Source organism: Suricata suricatta, chromosome 9, assembly GCF_006229205.1.
Source record: "Suricata suricatta isolate VVHF042 chromosome 9, meerkat_22Aug2017_6uvM2_HiC, whole genome shotgun sequence".
In the NCBI taxonomy this organism is placed as follows: Eukaryota; Metazoa; Chordata; class Mammalia; order Carnivora; family Herpestidae; genus Suricata; species Suricata suricatta.
Window position 1 is genome coordinate 35,962,237 of NC_043708.1, and position 16,650 is coordinate 35,978,886.

At 42.4% G+C, this 16,650-nt stretch overlaps 1 protein-coding gene across 1 annotated transcript in view; it reads right to left on the reverse strand.

The window, feature by feature from the left end:
- Positions 1–5,317: 5,317 nt before the first annotated feature.
- The window catches only part of RHOJ (ras homolog family member J), an 80,686-nt gene continuing 69,353 nt past the window's right edge, over positions 5,318–16,650 (reverse strand). The window contains exons 4-5 of the mRNA XM_029951980.1: positions 16,340–16,435; positions 5,318–7,777 (exon numbers count right to left, since the gene is read on the reverse strand). Coding sequence (XP_029807840.1) covers positions 7,631–7,777; positions 16,340–16,435 — 243 coding nt within the window. The 3' untranslated portion in view covers positions 5,318–7,630. The remainder of the gene's footprint in view (positions 7,778–16,339; positions 16,436–16,650) is intronic.

A 16,650-nucleotide genomic window follows, 5' to 3' on the forward strand; every position in this document is an offset into this window, starting at 1 on the left:
CTCTCTCTCTCTGCCCCTCCCCTCCTTGTTCTCTCTCACTCTCTCTCAAAAATAAGTAAATCAACTTAAAAAAATTTTTCAGTTTAAAGGTATCTTGGGACACACGTAGGTTCCAGCCTGAAGAGTGAGGGAGGACACCTGGTTTTGAGCCCCAAAGTCAGAATTCCGTCAACAGTGAAAGCAGAAGGCGGTCCTTTGCGGAGGTGGTGGTCCCTGAATGACTACATCTGCACAATGACGTCAAGTCCTTATTCTGGGATGGAATCACTGATATCCTAGTTGGATAATCAGTAGGCTATTTGCAGGTACAAAGGAAGTGGTGACCTTTGTGTTCTTTCTTGATTTGATTGAAGGTAGGTATGATTCACCTTCAGGACCTCTTCAACAACAATGGGATTGGAATATGATACATTTCAGTGTGTCTGTGCGTGTGCATGCAATTTTTTAAAATGTTTTTTTATATATTTTGTGAGAGTGCATGTGCATGAGTGGGGGAGGGGCAGAGGGAGAGGGCGGAGAGAAAGGGCGGAGAGAGAATCCCAAGCAGGCCCTGCGCTGTCAGCACACAGCCCCATGTGGGGCTCCAGCTCACAAACCGTGAGATCATGACCTGAACCCAAATCCAGTCAGATGCTTAACCAAAGCCACCCAGGTGCCCCTGTGCACGCATTTTTTAAAGAGCTCTGATACACAGGGGGTGTGTGGGGAAAATAAGTACACTGAATAAATGAATACAAGTCTGTTTTGTGCTTTGGACAATGCAGATATAAATCTGTGGAATGTCCTGTTTAGAGGACATGTCTGTTGTCCAGCCTTGTTTGGCATCTAGCGCACCCCCATCTTAGGCAACGCAGACAGAAGCTTCACCAAGAGTTTATGCCTCAGAAATCTGTCTTAACTTCATTTTTGTAAGTTTACAACTTCCTGTGAAATGAAGTTTTTCTCATTTCTTCATGGAAAACAGTTTTGGAGGGCATTTTTCATCTCCCTTATAAACACCAAAAAAAAAAAAACTTTAAGAACAGAAGCACTTCAGATATTTCACACCAGATGCTGCTTTTGCTGCTTTGAATTCCAAAATATGCTTATTCCTTTACTGCAGCTGGGCAGCACATGACAAGGAAAAGAAAGGACTTTGGAAACACCTTTTTTATTCATCCAATAAATGTGAACAACTCAAATATTATCCTGAGGAATAGCCAAAGGGTAGTATCATAGAGACAAGCAAAGCTGATGGTTTCTTTATCAGACAGCTACGTGTTTGGATGTAAAAACAGAAGGTAAGCTTGGTCATCTCACAGACAACTACCTCTCAAATTTTAGGCACACAGATTGCCTGTGGGTCTTATTAAGATGAAGATTTGGGGTCATCTTGGTGGCTCTGTTGAGAGGTCAACTTTGGCTCAGGTCATGATCTCATGGTTCATGAGTTCGAGCCCCACATTGGGCTTGCTGCTGTCGGTGCAGAGCCTGCTTTGGATCGTCTTTCCCCCTCTCTTTACCCCTCCCCTGCTTTCCCTCTTTCCCAAAAATAAATAAAACATTAAAAAAATAAAATGCAGATTTGGATTCAGTAGATCCCGAGAGGGCCCGAGTTTCTGTAGTGCTAACTAGCTCCATAGTAATGTTGCCTGTTGGTCCCAGGACACATCTTAAGTAGCAAAGGGCTAGACAAGTTCCCGTTCTAACCGAGGCCTGGGGAAGGCAGTCCTCTCAAGTGACTGATGTAGACACCCTCAGATCACTCAGAAATGAGAGTAAAGAAAAAAGACTGTTTAATGACTTAAAAGTCAGAACAAGGTATAAAACAAAGTGCAAGGTTAAAGAGTAACATGAAGTAATATTCCATTAATTACAAAGCGTACGTAGAACAGCCATTCTATAAGAAGCAGGTTGTAAGAAAGCCAAAGTTATTTCCCTTGTCCATCATTTCCCCGGTAGTGATCACATGGGGAGGCACATGGACTCTTTCCGTTGGGATAAAATTCTGCTGAGAGGTACTGAAACAGTAATTACTGTTTACTCAGAGCAAAAAACAATTTACGCCAGGTGATGAGAAGAATGTGGAATTCATTAACCTTCTTGCCCATGGCTCCTCTAGGAGAACAAAATCCGATTGCTTTCAAAAAACTGATTTAAAAAATGGCAGGTGGTGGTAATTTTAGGTGTGTATTTATAAAGCTGCCCCAAACATACCATCATGCCATCAAAGTATTACTATTTTCTCCTGCAAAGAATTAACGTGAACTCCGAGGAAGACTGGTGTGTGCAGGGCTATTGGGAAGCTCGGAGAGCTAACATGGCTTGTAGGTGAGACTCAGTTCTGGGCCTTGGGGACCGTCTCCTTATATTGCCCCAGACCTCCTGTCCCCTGATCAGACCCTGTTCATCAAAGATAACTGAATATACTGAGAGGCTTGGTGGACATGCCGAAAATACAACAGAATCACTCTGGCTATAGCAGCATGAAGTTCAAGGACACAGCGAAATTTACCAGGGTAGAACATGTTTAAAGCACACATGTACAAAACAACTCCATATTTGGACATAATATTCCCTAGGGAGGAAAAGAATATATTGTGACCAAAATTAATCATGTACTGTAACTACTCAGTCATGTACTCAATTACTCTAATTTCCCGTCATGGAAGTTAAAAGCCAATAACGGGGGGCGCCTGGGTGGCTTAGCTGCTCAAGTGTCTGACTTCAGCTCAGGTCATGATCTTGTGGTTCACGAATTTGAGCTCCTGCATCAGGCTCTCTGCTGTCAGAACGGAGCCCCACTTTGGATCCTCTGTCCTCCTCTCTCTGCCCCTCCCCCACTTGTGCTCTCTCTTTCTCTCAAAAATAAACATTTAAGAAAAAAAATGCCAAGAATTGTTGTTGAACTTGTATCCCTGAATTCCCAGATGAGCCAAACTCTCCTTGATCTATTCCTCTCCTGACCCACAGAGATCTGCAGCGAACGCCACGCAGCCTCTGCTGCCTCAAGTGCCTCTGTGGGGAGTGCAGCATTTCATCTCCTTTCTGGCTTTGCTGACCACTGACACACCATGAACTGTTGCTTTAGCTCATGTATTTGAGTCGCACTATTGTTGTGTATGTGAAATGCCATTGTTCCATTTGGAGATATTGCACTGAAGATGAATACATGGCGTTCATACAAGTAACAGTCTTGCCAGATATCATAAAGTCACTCTTCAGGTTTTACATCATGTTAGTGCTTCAGAAACTTTCAAGATAATTTCTTCACTCATATTCCTTGGTAATTTTCTCTTGACCATCTGATGACCCACTGCATTGCTACTGAAGACCCAAGGAGCATCATCCAGCATTTCATTATTTTTCATGAAGGATGAGGTGGAATTTTCTATAATTATCATTTGATTAACCCTGTTGGCTGACTCTGGAATGCTCTCCTTGCTTCCCTAGGCCCCTGGAGGCCCAGACAGAACTTAGCTACTCTCTGGGAGAATCGTCAGGTATGTGTCTTTGCCATGTGTTTACTTTTAGTTTTCTCTCCATTCTCTAAATGCTTCCTTTTTAAGAAGACCTAACTTCCTTTGTAAGAAATGCGGTTCCCCCATCCCATCTTCTTTTCCCTTTTCTGTTCCTAACAGTTCTTAAAATGAAAATATTTTGTTGAGTTTCCTTATTTGTACTTGGGCACCCTATTCAATGACTCTGAAGAGAATAGCAGGTGAGCTGTGACTCTCACCTTTGAGAGAGAATGCACGTGTTGCATTCTGGCCTCTAAACATAGGGGCCAAAGACATAAATGGTTAGGTAATCATCTCCGGTGTGGTGTCAAACATTCCTTTAAAGCAAAACCTCAATTTCTAATTTTCCGTCACTTTGGTCTCCTGGATAAGTTTGCATTTGTGAATGCAATACTGCATTTTTATAATGCTTATTTATTTTGAGGGGAGGAGGTGATGGGCAGAGGGAGAGGAAAGAGAGAGAATCCCAGGCAGGTTCTATGCTGCCAGATCTCACAAATTGTGAGATCATGACCGGAGCTGCTATCAAGATTAGGACATTCAACTGACTGAGCCATCCAGGCACCCCAAAACTGCATCTTTAAGGCTTACCTCAAGTCCAATTATTGTTTTTCTGAAGACTCTTTACTTTGTGAGGTTATTGCTCACAAGAATCTAAACTCTAAATAATGGCATTTTTGTTGGCCTCAAGTTTTGGGTTTAACTTTTTTTAATTTCTCCTAAAATTATGAGCACAGTTGTGATTACTTCTTTACATTTTAAATATTATTTCCTTATTGATGGTTCTATGACAGTTTTGTATGATTACAGCCACTTTACCTGGCACTTGTCTTAAGGACCAGAAATCTTCCAAGAGGTTCTTTGCATATCATGATCAGATGTATTATTATTGGAGACTCAGGACCAAAATTTTTTTTCCTGTCATATGGATATGACTTATTTTTTGGATTTCCCAGTTTAGTGTTTCCTGGTTTAGGGTTGCTGTAGTTATTGCATTCAGTCATTGTTCTTTGAGTATAACTTTTCTTGATAGCAGTCAGCCCAGATTACTTACCATGACATGGCTTTACCTTGTCTTTGTGTTTCCAAAATAGTCCAAGGAGTCCATTAATTCTACCAAGTCACCAACCATCTGATTGAAAAAAATAGCTATCAAACTTGCTACTTGATTAAGCCATTAGATTGGGATTACATTGCTGTCTACTGTGCAGTTGAATTGGGATGACAGTGTATTATATACTGTGGATCCAAGCCTACTGTAGATCAAACTCTTGTCTCTAGGTTATTACTGGTGTGATAGATTATCTAACTTATAGTGGCCTGAGTTATGTATTTGAAATGTGGGTAACATCATAGGATAAACAGATGCAACTCCAGTAACACACCTGCAAAACTACAACTTCATATCTATGATAACGAACTGATTATAGTACGAGGGGAGGGCGCTCGAAGGGAAGCGGAATAGCCGAGGGCTGTTCCGGCTCTGCCACACACACCTCCTTTGACCCCACTGGACTTGGGTTTCCTCATCTATACAATGAGGGGTTGGACTATGTTTTCTGGGGTCTCTTATAGCTCAGAAAAGCTAAGACTCTACCCTCCAATGGAGATCGGCTGCCCCTTCTTGACTTTGGAAGATTGTGTAGATCATTAAAAGGTCCTTCTTCAGACCCTTCTTTCAGATCTCTTCTTATTTTTGGCTTTAGGATATAGTTTTGTTTAATCTTGTGGCACAAAACCCTTTGTAGTGAACTAGCTCTTGCCATGAAACAGGGAATACGGGGCTAATTTGGTGGAATGACATTAACTCATTTAGGTTGCTTCTTTCTTCATTATTTTATTTAATAATTAGCTCCTGAGACCTCTAGGAGCCTCTCCACCCAGATACTAACAGTTTCTCTCCAGGTTCTGGCTTGAGATGAGAGAGGGATCTTCCCACTGTGAACAAGTTAATCCCTGTGGTCCAGTAGGGAGATGATGGCTTGGGCAACCATTTGCTTGTTGAATGCACATCTCCAGAAAATCGTCTTTGGTGGAGCAAACTGGATTTTTCCAGCACTGGGTGTTTCATCCACATCAATGAGAAGTGAAGACAGGCCCCTTAGCAAGATGCAACTATGCAATAATGCAACACAAGTGGCTAATAGCACTTCCTTTATTACAGGGCTAAATGCTCATTGTTATTTGTAAAGAATGAATCCATAACCTCTGCAGAGTTACAGTTTATGCACAGTTGATTTTCATTTACAGAGGCAGAAAGTCCTTGCTTTCTCTGTCAAGCTTTGACTTATAAAACTCCCGTTTTCCTTTGGTTTCGGGCGTGTATGTTTGCGTGTGTTTAAGAAACTGTTTAGCAACTAGGTGGGAGAGAAGAGAAATAGAACTTGCAATGTGGAGGAAGGGAAACACATTTCAGAAATTCTAAACAAACAAACGAAGCCTAAACGACTGGGGGAGGGTGTGTGTCATGGAAGATCTTAACAGAAAAGACGTGCATCATATGCTTCTTTTTTATGTGCTTCCTCCAGGAGCCGAAAGGACTAGAAAGACTGAATTTTTCCAACAGAAGGAGTGTGAATCCAGAGCCCCTTCTGCTGAAATTGGTGTCATTTGATGTTGCAAAGAGGCACTTTGCTTATGCAATTGAAATAAAAAGTAAAGTGCCTACCTGGGTGTTTCCAGGATAATTGTAAGCAAATAAGACTAATTAGGAGACTGTATAGTTTCTAATTAAAAGCTAGGAAGTAACTCACTCTGTGATACAAGAATCTGGGGATGTTTGGAAGAGGCACGTATGAAGAGCACTTACTGCCTTACTGGGGCTTTTCTTTCCCAAAACCGAAGTTCCTGTTCTACAGAGCACATTATGTTGGAAGCAGGGGATAAACAGATACAGAGCTGTGTACACACAGATCCATCCACTAAACATACTTTGGGGCAATGAGTGTAGATAATAGGGAGAGGCAATATTTTTGTAGCAGCTGTACTTGGAACATGTCGTTTAAACAGCACTGGGAGCGTGCATGGGGCAAGCTGCGAAGCACTTCAGGTTGGAGCGAGAGGAAAAATTGAGGCACTTTGCTTAACCTTTGGGGACTTTCAAACATTTACTTTTTCACGCCCTGTGCCTGGGTCTTTCTTTTAGATCAAGTTACTATTGGGAATGGGAGTACGTTATGAATTCAAGGGAGGGAAGGCCTGTCATCGGGGAAGGGAGGGAGCAGGAAAGTTCACTTTGCTGAATAAAGAATATTTTAAAAGATTTTAAAAAGGTCTGTATATTCGTCCTCAGTCAGTTTGATTGAAAAGCAGAGAAACTACTTTCTTAAACACAGTTCATTAGTAGCTTGCCATGACAATATAAATATGGAGGGGGGAAAATAAGGCTACCTATCAGTTAAAGCATTTTCAGGGTGACTCTTTGGCAAAAATGTGGACCCACAGCAATTCAGTTAGTATTTTCTTTCAACTGGGTTCAAAAATCTTGGCTTTGTAAATTTCTAAAAGTTGTAACATTTTCTTGTTTTCTTCTTATAGTCAGGCAGGCATTCAGAGGTACATGTTGGTTCTCATAGCTTTGGTGGAAACATGATGAAAATGGAAATGGATATAAAATACATTGTCTTTAGGCTAATTTGGTATGGCTTTGTAAGGCCTGAGTAAATTGGTAAATTAGTAAACTTCTTAGAACAATACAAATAAATGCACGACATATAGAATAACGGATTTGGAAGAAAGGGTTAGTATGGTATTCCCGTGTTCTGGAGAAGACACCAAGTAAGGCCACCACTATAGGAACCTAGTTCCCCCTTTTTTTTTTTTTGGTGATGATTTTCCATCAGCTTCATGTTCGTGGAAGGAGATGCAAAATGCAGCATGGTCTTTGCCTTTGTTTCCAACGTGGCCCTGCCAACATCTGGGCTCCACATTCTCACCACGGCTGCGATGTAGATGCTCTGGCTGGTAGCCAGGATGGGGCGGTTGGCTGACTGAGTGCTGTGCTCACGGGGGCCCCTGGCGTGCAAGGGCAAGCCTTCGTGCGAGGGGACTTCCTTTCTGGTCCTGCCCTCCTTCGTGGTATGCGCTAGGTCTCACCCTTGGCTGTGGGCAGAGGCTGGTCCCCAGCAGCCTCAGAGAACTGAGCAGCAGCTGTGACACTCACAGCAGCGTTTCTTCTTTTTCTTGGGGTGGAAAATGGTGAGGATTGCTTCATCAAAAACCGCTTTGAGACCTTTCTGAGTTAGGGCCGAGCATTCCAAGTAGCACTGCGCTCCGATCTTAAACACAAAAAGGAGAGAGAAAGGCATGAGGGGGAAAGAAGAGAGAACAGCACAGTGGTTTCAGCCCCCTGCCAGCCAAGGGCTCCTGCTGCTGGTCCCGCAGAAAACCGGGGGCGGGGGGTTGGTTGGCTTGGGGTTTTTTTTCTTTTGCATTTCCATTTGCATCGGCTATCCTAAATTTTCTATTTTTTACTTTCTGATATTAGCAATAAATGGCTGTGGATTGCCTTTGGTAAGCAGTAAGTTCTGAAAGTGATCCATGATCACTCATTCCTAATATAAGAATATAGCAAGTGTAGAAATTGAGAGACGATTCAAAGTCAGTGATATGGTTTAAATATACTTTACCAACAACAGGGCTACATGATGTTGTTTTTAGCGCCCTTTCATATGCATGCAGAATGTGTAAATCTGGTACAAGTGAAATGTATCTCCTTCTGTATGTGAGAAGGCAAAGTGTCAACTTGGTTGGGAAAGCACATAGAAAGAGTGGGTGATAAGGTTTGATAGTCATTCTTGACTAACATGCACTGCCGATCAGGTATCTCTCGGAAAGCTAATGTTCAACTGGTATTATTATTTGGTTTTAACATACTCAAACATTTTTAAAATTTTTATTTATTTTTGAAAGATACCGAATTCTGTGGAGATACAGAATTGAAAGCGGGCTCCAGGCTCTGAGCTGTCAGCACAAAGCCTGATGCACGGTTCAAACCCACGAACCATGAGATCATGACCTGAGCCGAGGCCGGATGTTCAACGGACTGAGCCACCCAGGAGCCCCGGGTTTAACAGGCATATTTTAAAGGAGCTGACAAAACCCAAAACATGTAAAAATAAAAATCATAAAATACATTTACTGACAAAGACACCCTCCTAGTTGGTATACATTCTATGTGTATTTAAATGATTCAATATTTTGTTCTCGCTTAGAGCTTTATTTCAGAGCTTTTGATGATTTCATGTTATGGTGTATTTGATCATCACAAAATTTCTTTGAGAAATACAGAAATTCAGTCCAGAACTATAGCTCCTCATTAAAAAAAATAGCAAGCCAGAGGGATGCCTGGTTGGCTCAGTTGCTTAAGCATCTGACTCTTGATAATGAGCTCAGATCGTGATCTCACTGTCGTGGGATCCGAGCCCCATATGGGGCTCCATGCTGAGCGCAGAGCCTTCTTTGGATTCTCTCTCTCTCTTTCTCTCTCTGCCCCTTCCTGCTTGCTCTCTCTCTCTCAAAATAAATAAATAAACTTAAAAAAAATAACTGAAGAATTAAAGCAGATGCAGAAGAGGATAGTTGGATGAGGGTGAGCCCCTGGAGACCACAGCAGATACATGACTAAATCAGGGTAGCAGAATTACATGCCTGTTCCAGTAGCTTATGTTAATGAGGGAGCAGGACTGGTGCCAGACCAGAAGGGCAGGTAAAGGATGCAGTGGACTATGAGGCACCCGTCCCCCTAGAGTTGGCAGCCTTAACTCAGCTTCAGACCATTGTTGCCATGGTTCCCTGGTGACCATCTTTGTAATTTTCATGACGACTTAGACTCTTGAAAAAACATTTTTTTAATCTTTATTTATTTTTGCGCGTGAGAGAGACAGAGTCAGAGCAGGGGAGGGACTGAGAGGAAGGGAGACACAGAATCCGAAGCAGGCTCCAGGTTCTGAGCTGTCAGCACAGAGCCCGATGCAGGCCTCAAACCCCCGAAAGCGAGTTCATGATCTGAGTTGAAGTCGGACTCTTAACTGACTGAGCCACGCAGGTGCGCCAAGATGAGCTGGACTTTGGGATTTTTTAGTTAATAATTACCAATTTAAAAAATGCTCTGTGGGCCCACCAAGGCAGGAATGTGGGATTTCTTTGGCAGTGACCAGTCAGCTTGCAACTTGCAGACTAAAGGAACTCATGGTTTAGCTTAGGATAGAGTGGAAACAGCCCCAGAAGGTAAAAGGAACTGTTTAAGGGTACCCAGCAGAAAATGGAAGAACTAGACTAGAATCTGGTGTGTGTTCTTTTCTTTGTTCCGTGATGATCATCCTTATCTGTCAACTCTGCAGGAAGTTGCTCAAGTTGACAGTTAGCCCGCATAGACGAAAACCAAGCACAAAATAGAATTTTTCTGGCTGTGTCCAGATATAATGCACTCTCCCCTTTCATAAAGAATAGATACTGTATGAGCTAAAGGAAAATACCCAAAGAAAAGATGTGGGATATTAAAAACCTATTTTATGGTTTCATTTTAGGGTTTGCCCTTTGGATTAAAGAATGGCTTTTTTGAATCATTAAAAACAGTTGGATGCAAAAAAGGGATAAAAAGTAGAGAATGTTTTCTTAATAATGTCATGAAGTGTCATCTGTTACATTTTAGGATGGTGGTCAATGCTTGATATACACATGTGAAATGCACATTACTCTAGGCTAGCTCTTCTCTGTCATCCTGAAAAAAAATACGCAGAGAGTGCTTTCTATCTGGAATACCTCCCCACTAGATCACAAGTCTCACCTGATTCTGGAAATCACAGGAGAGCTGGGCTCAGCTCACACATGGGGTTCTGGATCTCTGATCCTGCAAGATGGGCAGGGGCATCCCATCCCCCGCCCCCACCTCCCAGAGTGCTGCTGACAGCATGGCAGGGCTTGCCTTTTGAAGGTGGAGGAGGGACCCAAACCTGTCTGGCCTGATTCAGATATTTCTGAAGATAATGAAACAGTAGATCAGGGTATTATGGGTAACTGTGTTAATACAACCTTGTTTTGGACTGATAGTTCCAGGAAAAGGGGCAAACAGGTTTTGGGTGTGGACTGGGAAAAATGTGGGAGAAACAGAACTCAGTTAAGAGGTAAGTGTTTTGTAGGGCATCTGGGTGGCTTGGTCGGTTAAGAGTCTGACTCTCGGTTTCGGTTCAGGTCATGATCTCACAGTTTCGTGGGTTTGAGCCCCATGTCAGGCTCTGTGCTGGCAGCACGGAGTTTGCTTGGGATTCTCTCTCCTCTCCCTCTGCTCCTCCCCAGCTCATGGTGTCTGTCTCTCTCAAAGAAATGAACAAACTTAAAAAAAAAGAGGTGAGTATTTTGTTAACCGTGTATCAGTGTTCCTGGAGTCAGAGAGGATTCACAGAAGGCAGCACAGCCGTGTTATAAGAACTGCTAAAAAGAAACCACCCCATTTATGACCTCAACAATGTGAAATGGAAAAGTGTCTCAAGGAAAATGGCTTTCCTTACAGCTTCATTTACCACTTGGAGCAAAGTGACCTACACAGCCACATATTTAGAACAGTCTGTTAAGAGCTCAGGAGTTGTGGATTCTTGGTTACATACACATGTTATCTGTGACGTCCTTTGCCGGGATGATTTATTTTTTAGAAAAAAATAGAGATTGAGGAATGTAAACTGACAGAACACTTTTCGAATAGCTTTATAATAGTGAGAATTTATCATCCCAAACCTGGGAAATTTATCAGACGTGTACAGAATGTACAGGAGTCTGATAAGAAGAAATTAAACAGACAGACAGACAAAACCCACAGTGACCAATCAAGCGAAAGAAAACCTACTGCTTCTTCCAAGTTGTCTTCGTGGAGGTGAGACGTGTTACAGAGTAAGACAGAGCGTAACCTGAAAGAGGAAAGGCAATGAAGTCTTCCTGGCCGTAGACCCACCTGAGAGGCACATGAATTTAACAACAATTATAGTTTGCTGAGCTGGACCTCAGGTTTCATTGGGTCACTTAATCAACGTAAGAACTTTGCAAGGTAGGTCTGTCACCTTATTTGCAGCTCAGAAAACTGACAGGAGAGACACTAAGTCACTTCCGTAAGGTCACGCAACTAAAGAAATGTCAGAGGTTTGAGTTTGTCTGTCCCCTGAGCCAGAGTCTTACACTCAGTGGGGCTGATGCTAGCAAATAAAAAGAAATGTGGCCAAAAGAGTAAAACTAATGAACAAATGGAGACGTTGTTTTGGATGCAGCGAGGGTGATAAGGGAGGACAGGAAGAACAAGGAAGCCGTTTCCTCTAAATGGAGAGGGGAGAGAATAGTAGTGGAATAAACACTGGTATCTAAAGACCCAGCTAGTAACAAGTAAGCTCTTTATTTCTTACTTAAGAATTAGGACAGGTACAGGCGACATGGAAGCCAAGGAAAAGAAAAAAGAAATCTAATGACTTGTGAGAGAAATCTTATCATAACAAATTGCTGAACGAGGAAAATGTTTCTAGATTGGATGGATTTGCAGCTGATTTTTTTTTTTGTTTGTTTGTTTTTGAGACTATAAGGCAGAGTTCGTCAGCTCAAGGGTGGGTAGATAATGTAGTGCACTGCTTCAGTGAAGGTTAATATGAAGGAGTGGGGACTGTGAAAAACTGAAGGTACATCCCTTTTCTGAAAGACTTTTTTTTAATGGTTTTTATTTATTTTTGAGAGATAGAGACAGTGCGAGCAGGGGAGGGTCAGAGAGAGAGGGAGACACAGAATCTGAAGCACGCTCCAGGCTCTGAGCTGTCAGCACAGAGGCCGATGTGAGGCTCGAACCCATGAACTGTGAGATCATGACCTGAGCTGAAGCTGGACACTTAACTGACTGAGCCACCCAGGCGTCCCTCTGAAAGACTGTTTAAAAGTTGCAGTTGATGAGGAAATGCTGGCTTCGTGTTGCCAGACTTTATGCTGTTTTTTTTTTTTTTCAGAAGCCAGAAATGTGTATCTTTATGTAAAGTTTCCATTGTTGAGTGTTGGCCACTAAATCACATTAAAAACACACATGTGGGGTGATCAAAGCATTTGTGGGTGAAATTTGGCTCATCACTTGCCAATGTACTCCCTATGCTTTTTTTTTAAGTTTATTTATTTATATTGAGAGAGAGAAAGAGAGTGAGTGAGTGAGCATGGGAGGGACAGAGGGAAAGGGAGAGAGAGAATCCCAAACAGGCTCCGTGCTGTCAGTACAGAGCCTGTCACAGGGCTCAATCCCATGAACAGTGAGATTGTGACCTGAACTGAAATCCAGGGTTGGAAGCTTAACCAACTGGGTCACACAGGTGCCACTACACTTTAAAGGACGCCTTTGCATGTACTAATTTCTCTATTTGGAATTTTTTTTCTCCATAGTCCCTAAGTTTCCACCTGATAACCTTGTCTTTATCCTTCAGACTTGGCTCAGATGTCAGTTGCTCTAAGAAATTATCTCTGAATCCTCCTTCCCGGAATGTGTTCATCACGCCCCACTCTCTGCTACCTCAGGACTAAGTATTCATTCAGGTGGCCTGCCAGCCAGCCTCTTCTTCTGGCCTGTGGGCCTCTAGAGGGGAGGAGCTGTCTCTCCTTCATTTCTGCAACCCAGACCCTAGCGACGGGGTGATCCATTTTCAAAGACCATGAGAGATAGAAGAAACGGCCAGCATGCAAAACAAAGAGCCTAACTGATGCTTGCAGTCTGTAGGTGGGAGTTAAAGACGCCAGAGGATGAAGGTGTCTGAGCACAGATTCCAGGATTTCTGTAGCTATTTTGCGCTTGAAGCCCACCAGTGCCTGCCTGTTACATGCATGTTACAAAGCCGGCAGGAAACAGGTACCAAGACAAAGAGTGAGAACAGCAATAAGGAAGGCACAGGGTGAAGAATATGGAAGGAGAGGGCAAAAAAGGCTGAAAAGGGGAAAATGGCAAAGTGTTTTGTCCAGAAATACCTTAGGAGGTCTGAACTTAGAAAATCATGGGTCGGTTGAATCAAATGGAACTGGGAAAGAGAATGCCTAGTGAATTAGAATCTTAGAGCTCAAGTGTGGCTTGGTGGCCGGTGAGAGGTGCTCAGCGAGTTACTGGAAGCTGAACCCAGTAGTAGGCTGGACCTGCACCCATGAGGAAGCTGGCTGGAGATGCACAAATGCAAGAATGACAGGGAGAGGGAGGATAACGATGAATATTTATTACCAAAGGATGCAAAAATATTTATGTAAATGTGGCTGACTTTTGACAAGTGTAAAGAATTGTAAATATGTATGATATGAAATTAGCCTTTAAAAATAAAATGCCCTTTGAGACCAAAAAGAGATGATAGAAGAAAAACGCTCTGGAAGTTGATAAGTACTGACCAAAAGGAATCGAATATGAAAGACCTGAACTTGCAAAGCACTTGAACTATGGGGAGAATATACATATAAAAATACGGGGCTTCAGTGTATAAAAAAGAAGCCCCAAGACTAAGGGTTACTTTACAGGCTATAGAAAGGAAGCAGAAGAACACAGTGTTGAAAGCCGTTTCATATCTCAGCTCTGCTGCTTTCTAGCGGTGTGATCTCAGCCTCACCGAGCCTCAGTTTCCTCTAGGAAAGTGGAAATAATAATAGACACACCTCGGGGGGTTGCTGTGAGGATTAATTAAGACAAGGCATGTGAAGCGCCTGGCAGAAAGCCTAGCACACTGCAAACAGTCCGTAAATGCTAGCTGTTATTATAAACTACTTGACAGGAAAGTCAGGGAGCAGAGAGACTTAAAGCATCTCTATAATTACATGAATTGTGATGAAACAAGTTAAACTCTTGCTTGGATTTCTTCTAAATTGGATTTCATAAGCTAAACATGATTCTCTCCGTATCTGAGAGCAGTTGCTAGGAGAAACTGGCAAAAGGCAATAAAGTGGTGAACTCAGCCATTGTTCCTAAAATAAATACGAGATGAGATGGGAGGCTTTGGAGTGACTTCTTTTCAGAGGGAAAAACAATTTCCTAAATGAGAAGTCAGGCTAGGACGCTGGCAACATGATGGGAGAGAAAGGACAGAAGCAGGGGACATGGAAACCGAGCTCCTGGAGAAAGCTGGTGCTGAATCTCCGGGACCCCCTCATGAAAAACATAGCTGGGAATCACATACAATTGTTTTCAGAGTTTGATGTTTATGTACCTTTAGTGAGAGACGTTAAGATCAATGTTTGAGGAAGAGGTAGAAGAACCACTAGACATGTACCCATTTTACAGAAGGCACAATAAATGAAGGAGAGAGGTTACATCAGAGTCAGATGCACAGTGGTGACATCCACAGATCTGGATTAGAGTTGTGTTATTGTCAGCTGTGTGGATCCAACATGTTCATCTCCCTACGACTCTGTTTCCTCGCCTCTAAGATGAGACCAACGCTATCGACTTAAGGGGGTTGCCATGAGGCTGAAATGAGACAGAGCCTGTAAAGTGCTTCGTATCCCAAGAACTCGATGGAGGGCTCATACTGGTAGTTCTGACATGATATTCACAGAAGGAGGAAGTGTTGTCCCAAGTACTTGTGAGATATCCTCATGTATTGCATCCATAAAAACATAATTATACTTGGTTCATTTCTACTCGAGTGTATCCCTTAGATTTTGGTGCCTATAAGAAAATTTTAAGAAGAGAAATGCAAAGAGTTATTTATGAAGAATTTGTACATAATATTTTTCTTGGTCAGTTTAAAAGTATGACTCTTATTCTGCCCAGGGCACGCATTTTGCAGGGTTAGTAACTTTAGAAAGTGAAAGGGGGGCGCCTGGGTGGCTCAGTTGGTTAAGAGTCCGACTTGGGCTCAGTTTGTGACCTCGAGCCCTGGCCGGACTCTGCTGACAGCGTGGAGCCTGCTTCGGATTCTCGCTCTCCCTTCTCTCTCTACAGCTCCCCCGCTTGCACTTTTGCTCTCTCTAAAAAACAAATAAAACAACAACAAAAACCCCCCAAGCAAACAAAAATTAATACTGATTTAAAAAAAAGAAAGTAAAAACAACTTCTGAAACTTGTAGCGTAGGTTTAGGTTTGTGACTATAGTATCAATGACAACGTGTCTCAGGTTATGGAAATATGATTTAAAAGCCTCCTCTTGGACAAAACACCTCCTCTTGTGTCCATTTTAGTGTCTGCTTTTGCACACATCTTGGTGGACATAGGGAGACAAAGATTTGGCCTAAAGAATTTCTCCATCAAAATCACCATTCACGTTAGGCTCTCAAGAATGAAGAAAGGTCTGTGAAGACAGTTCCAGGTGTGGGGCAGTTGCTATTATCTGTTTGCAGCCACTTGGATGCTCCAACTAGTTCTCTTCTGGTCTACGTTACTCTGGATGCTGGTTGTGAGATCATCCAGCTGCTCTAAATGGCTGTTCATTATGTGGCGAGAAGTATTGAAGAAATCTAACCGTGCCAGACGCTAATCTAAGTTTTCCCCAAGAACATCACTAAATACCTTTTATGGGGTCATTTAAATGAATTACATTGATAGTAAGTAGTGAGATGTGTCTTTTTATTCATACTAAGTACAGCAACTGGATATTCTAAATGTTGCTACATTAAATGATAAGTGCTTCAGCTGTTTGAATTCACAAGTTTTTTTCTAAAAGAAAACACAATGGTGGCTGGGAAGACACTACCCAAACAGTCCCTTCCAGCGTCACTAGCACAGAGGGGACAGTAGGAAGCAGACAGAGGATCCCTGAACACACTGCACCTTACAGCAAAAGTCGACGTAGCTCTCATTCCAAATCACACCCCAAGTTCTTCTGTCAGTATACATTTCAAATTAAACTCAAATCTGACTGTACCGCTTTTGCAAGCTTCACCCCATTCTCGTAAGTGAGAGGTTTCTCTTTCATATACAGCAAACGGGCCAAGGTTTTGGGGTCATCGCGGAGATCAATCTGGCAAAAAAAATAACATATGTGATAAACTGCCCTATTTTTTCAGGCCTAAGTAGACATTTTAAACCGTGAGATGGTAGAGATTCTCTCTGCCACCACTTTATATCTACGAAGTTGCCAACTGATTTTTCTTTAAGGAGGTACGTACGTACACATGCCCGTATTACAGCTAAAACAGTAAAGTGCTTTCTTTGTAAATGTCAGTATCAGGTTTC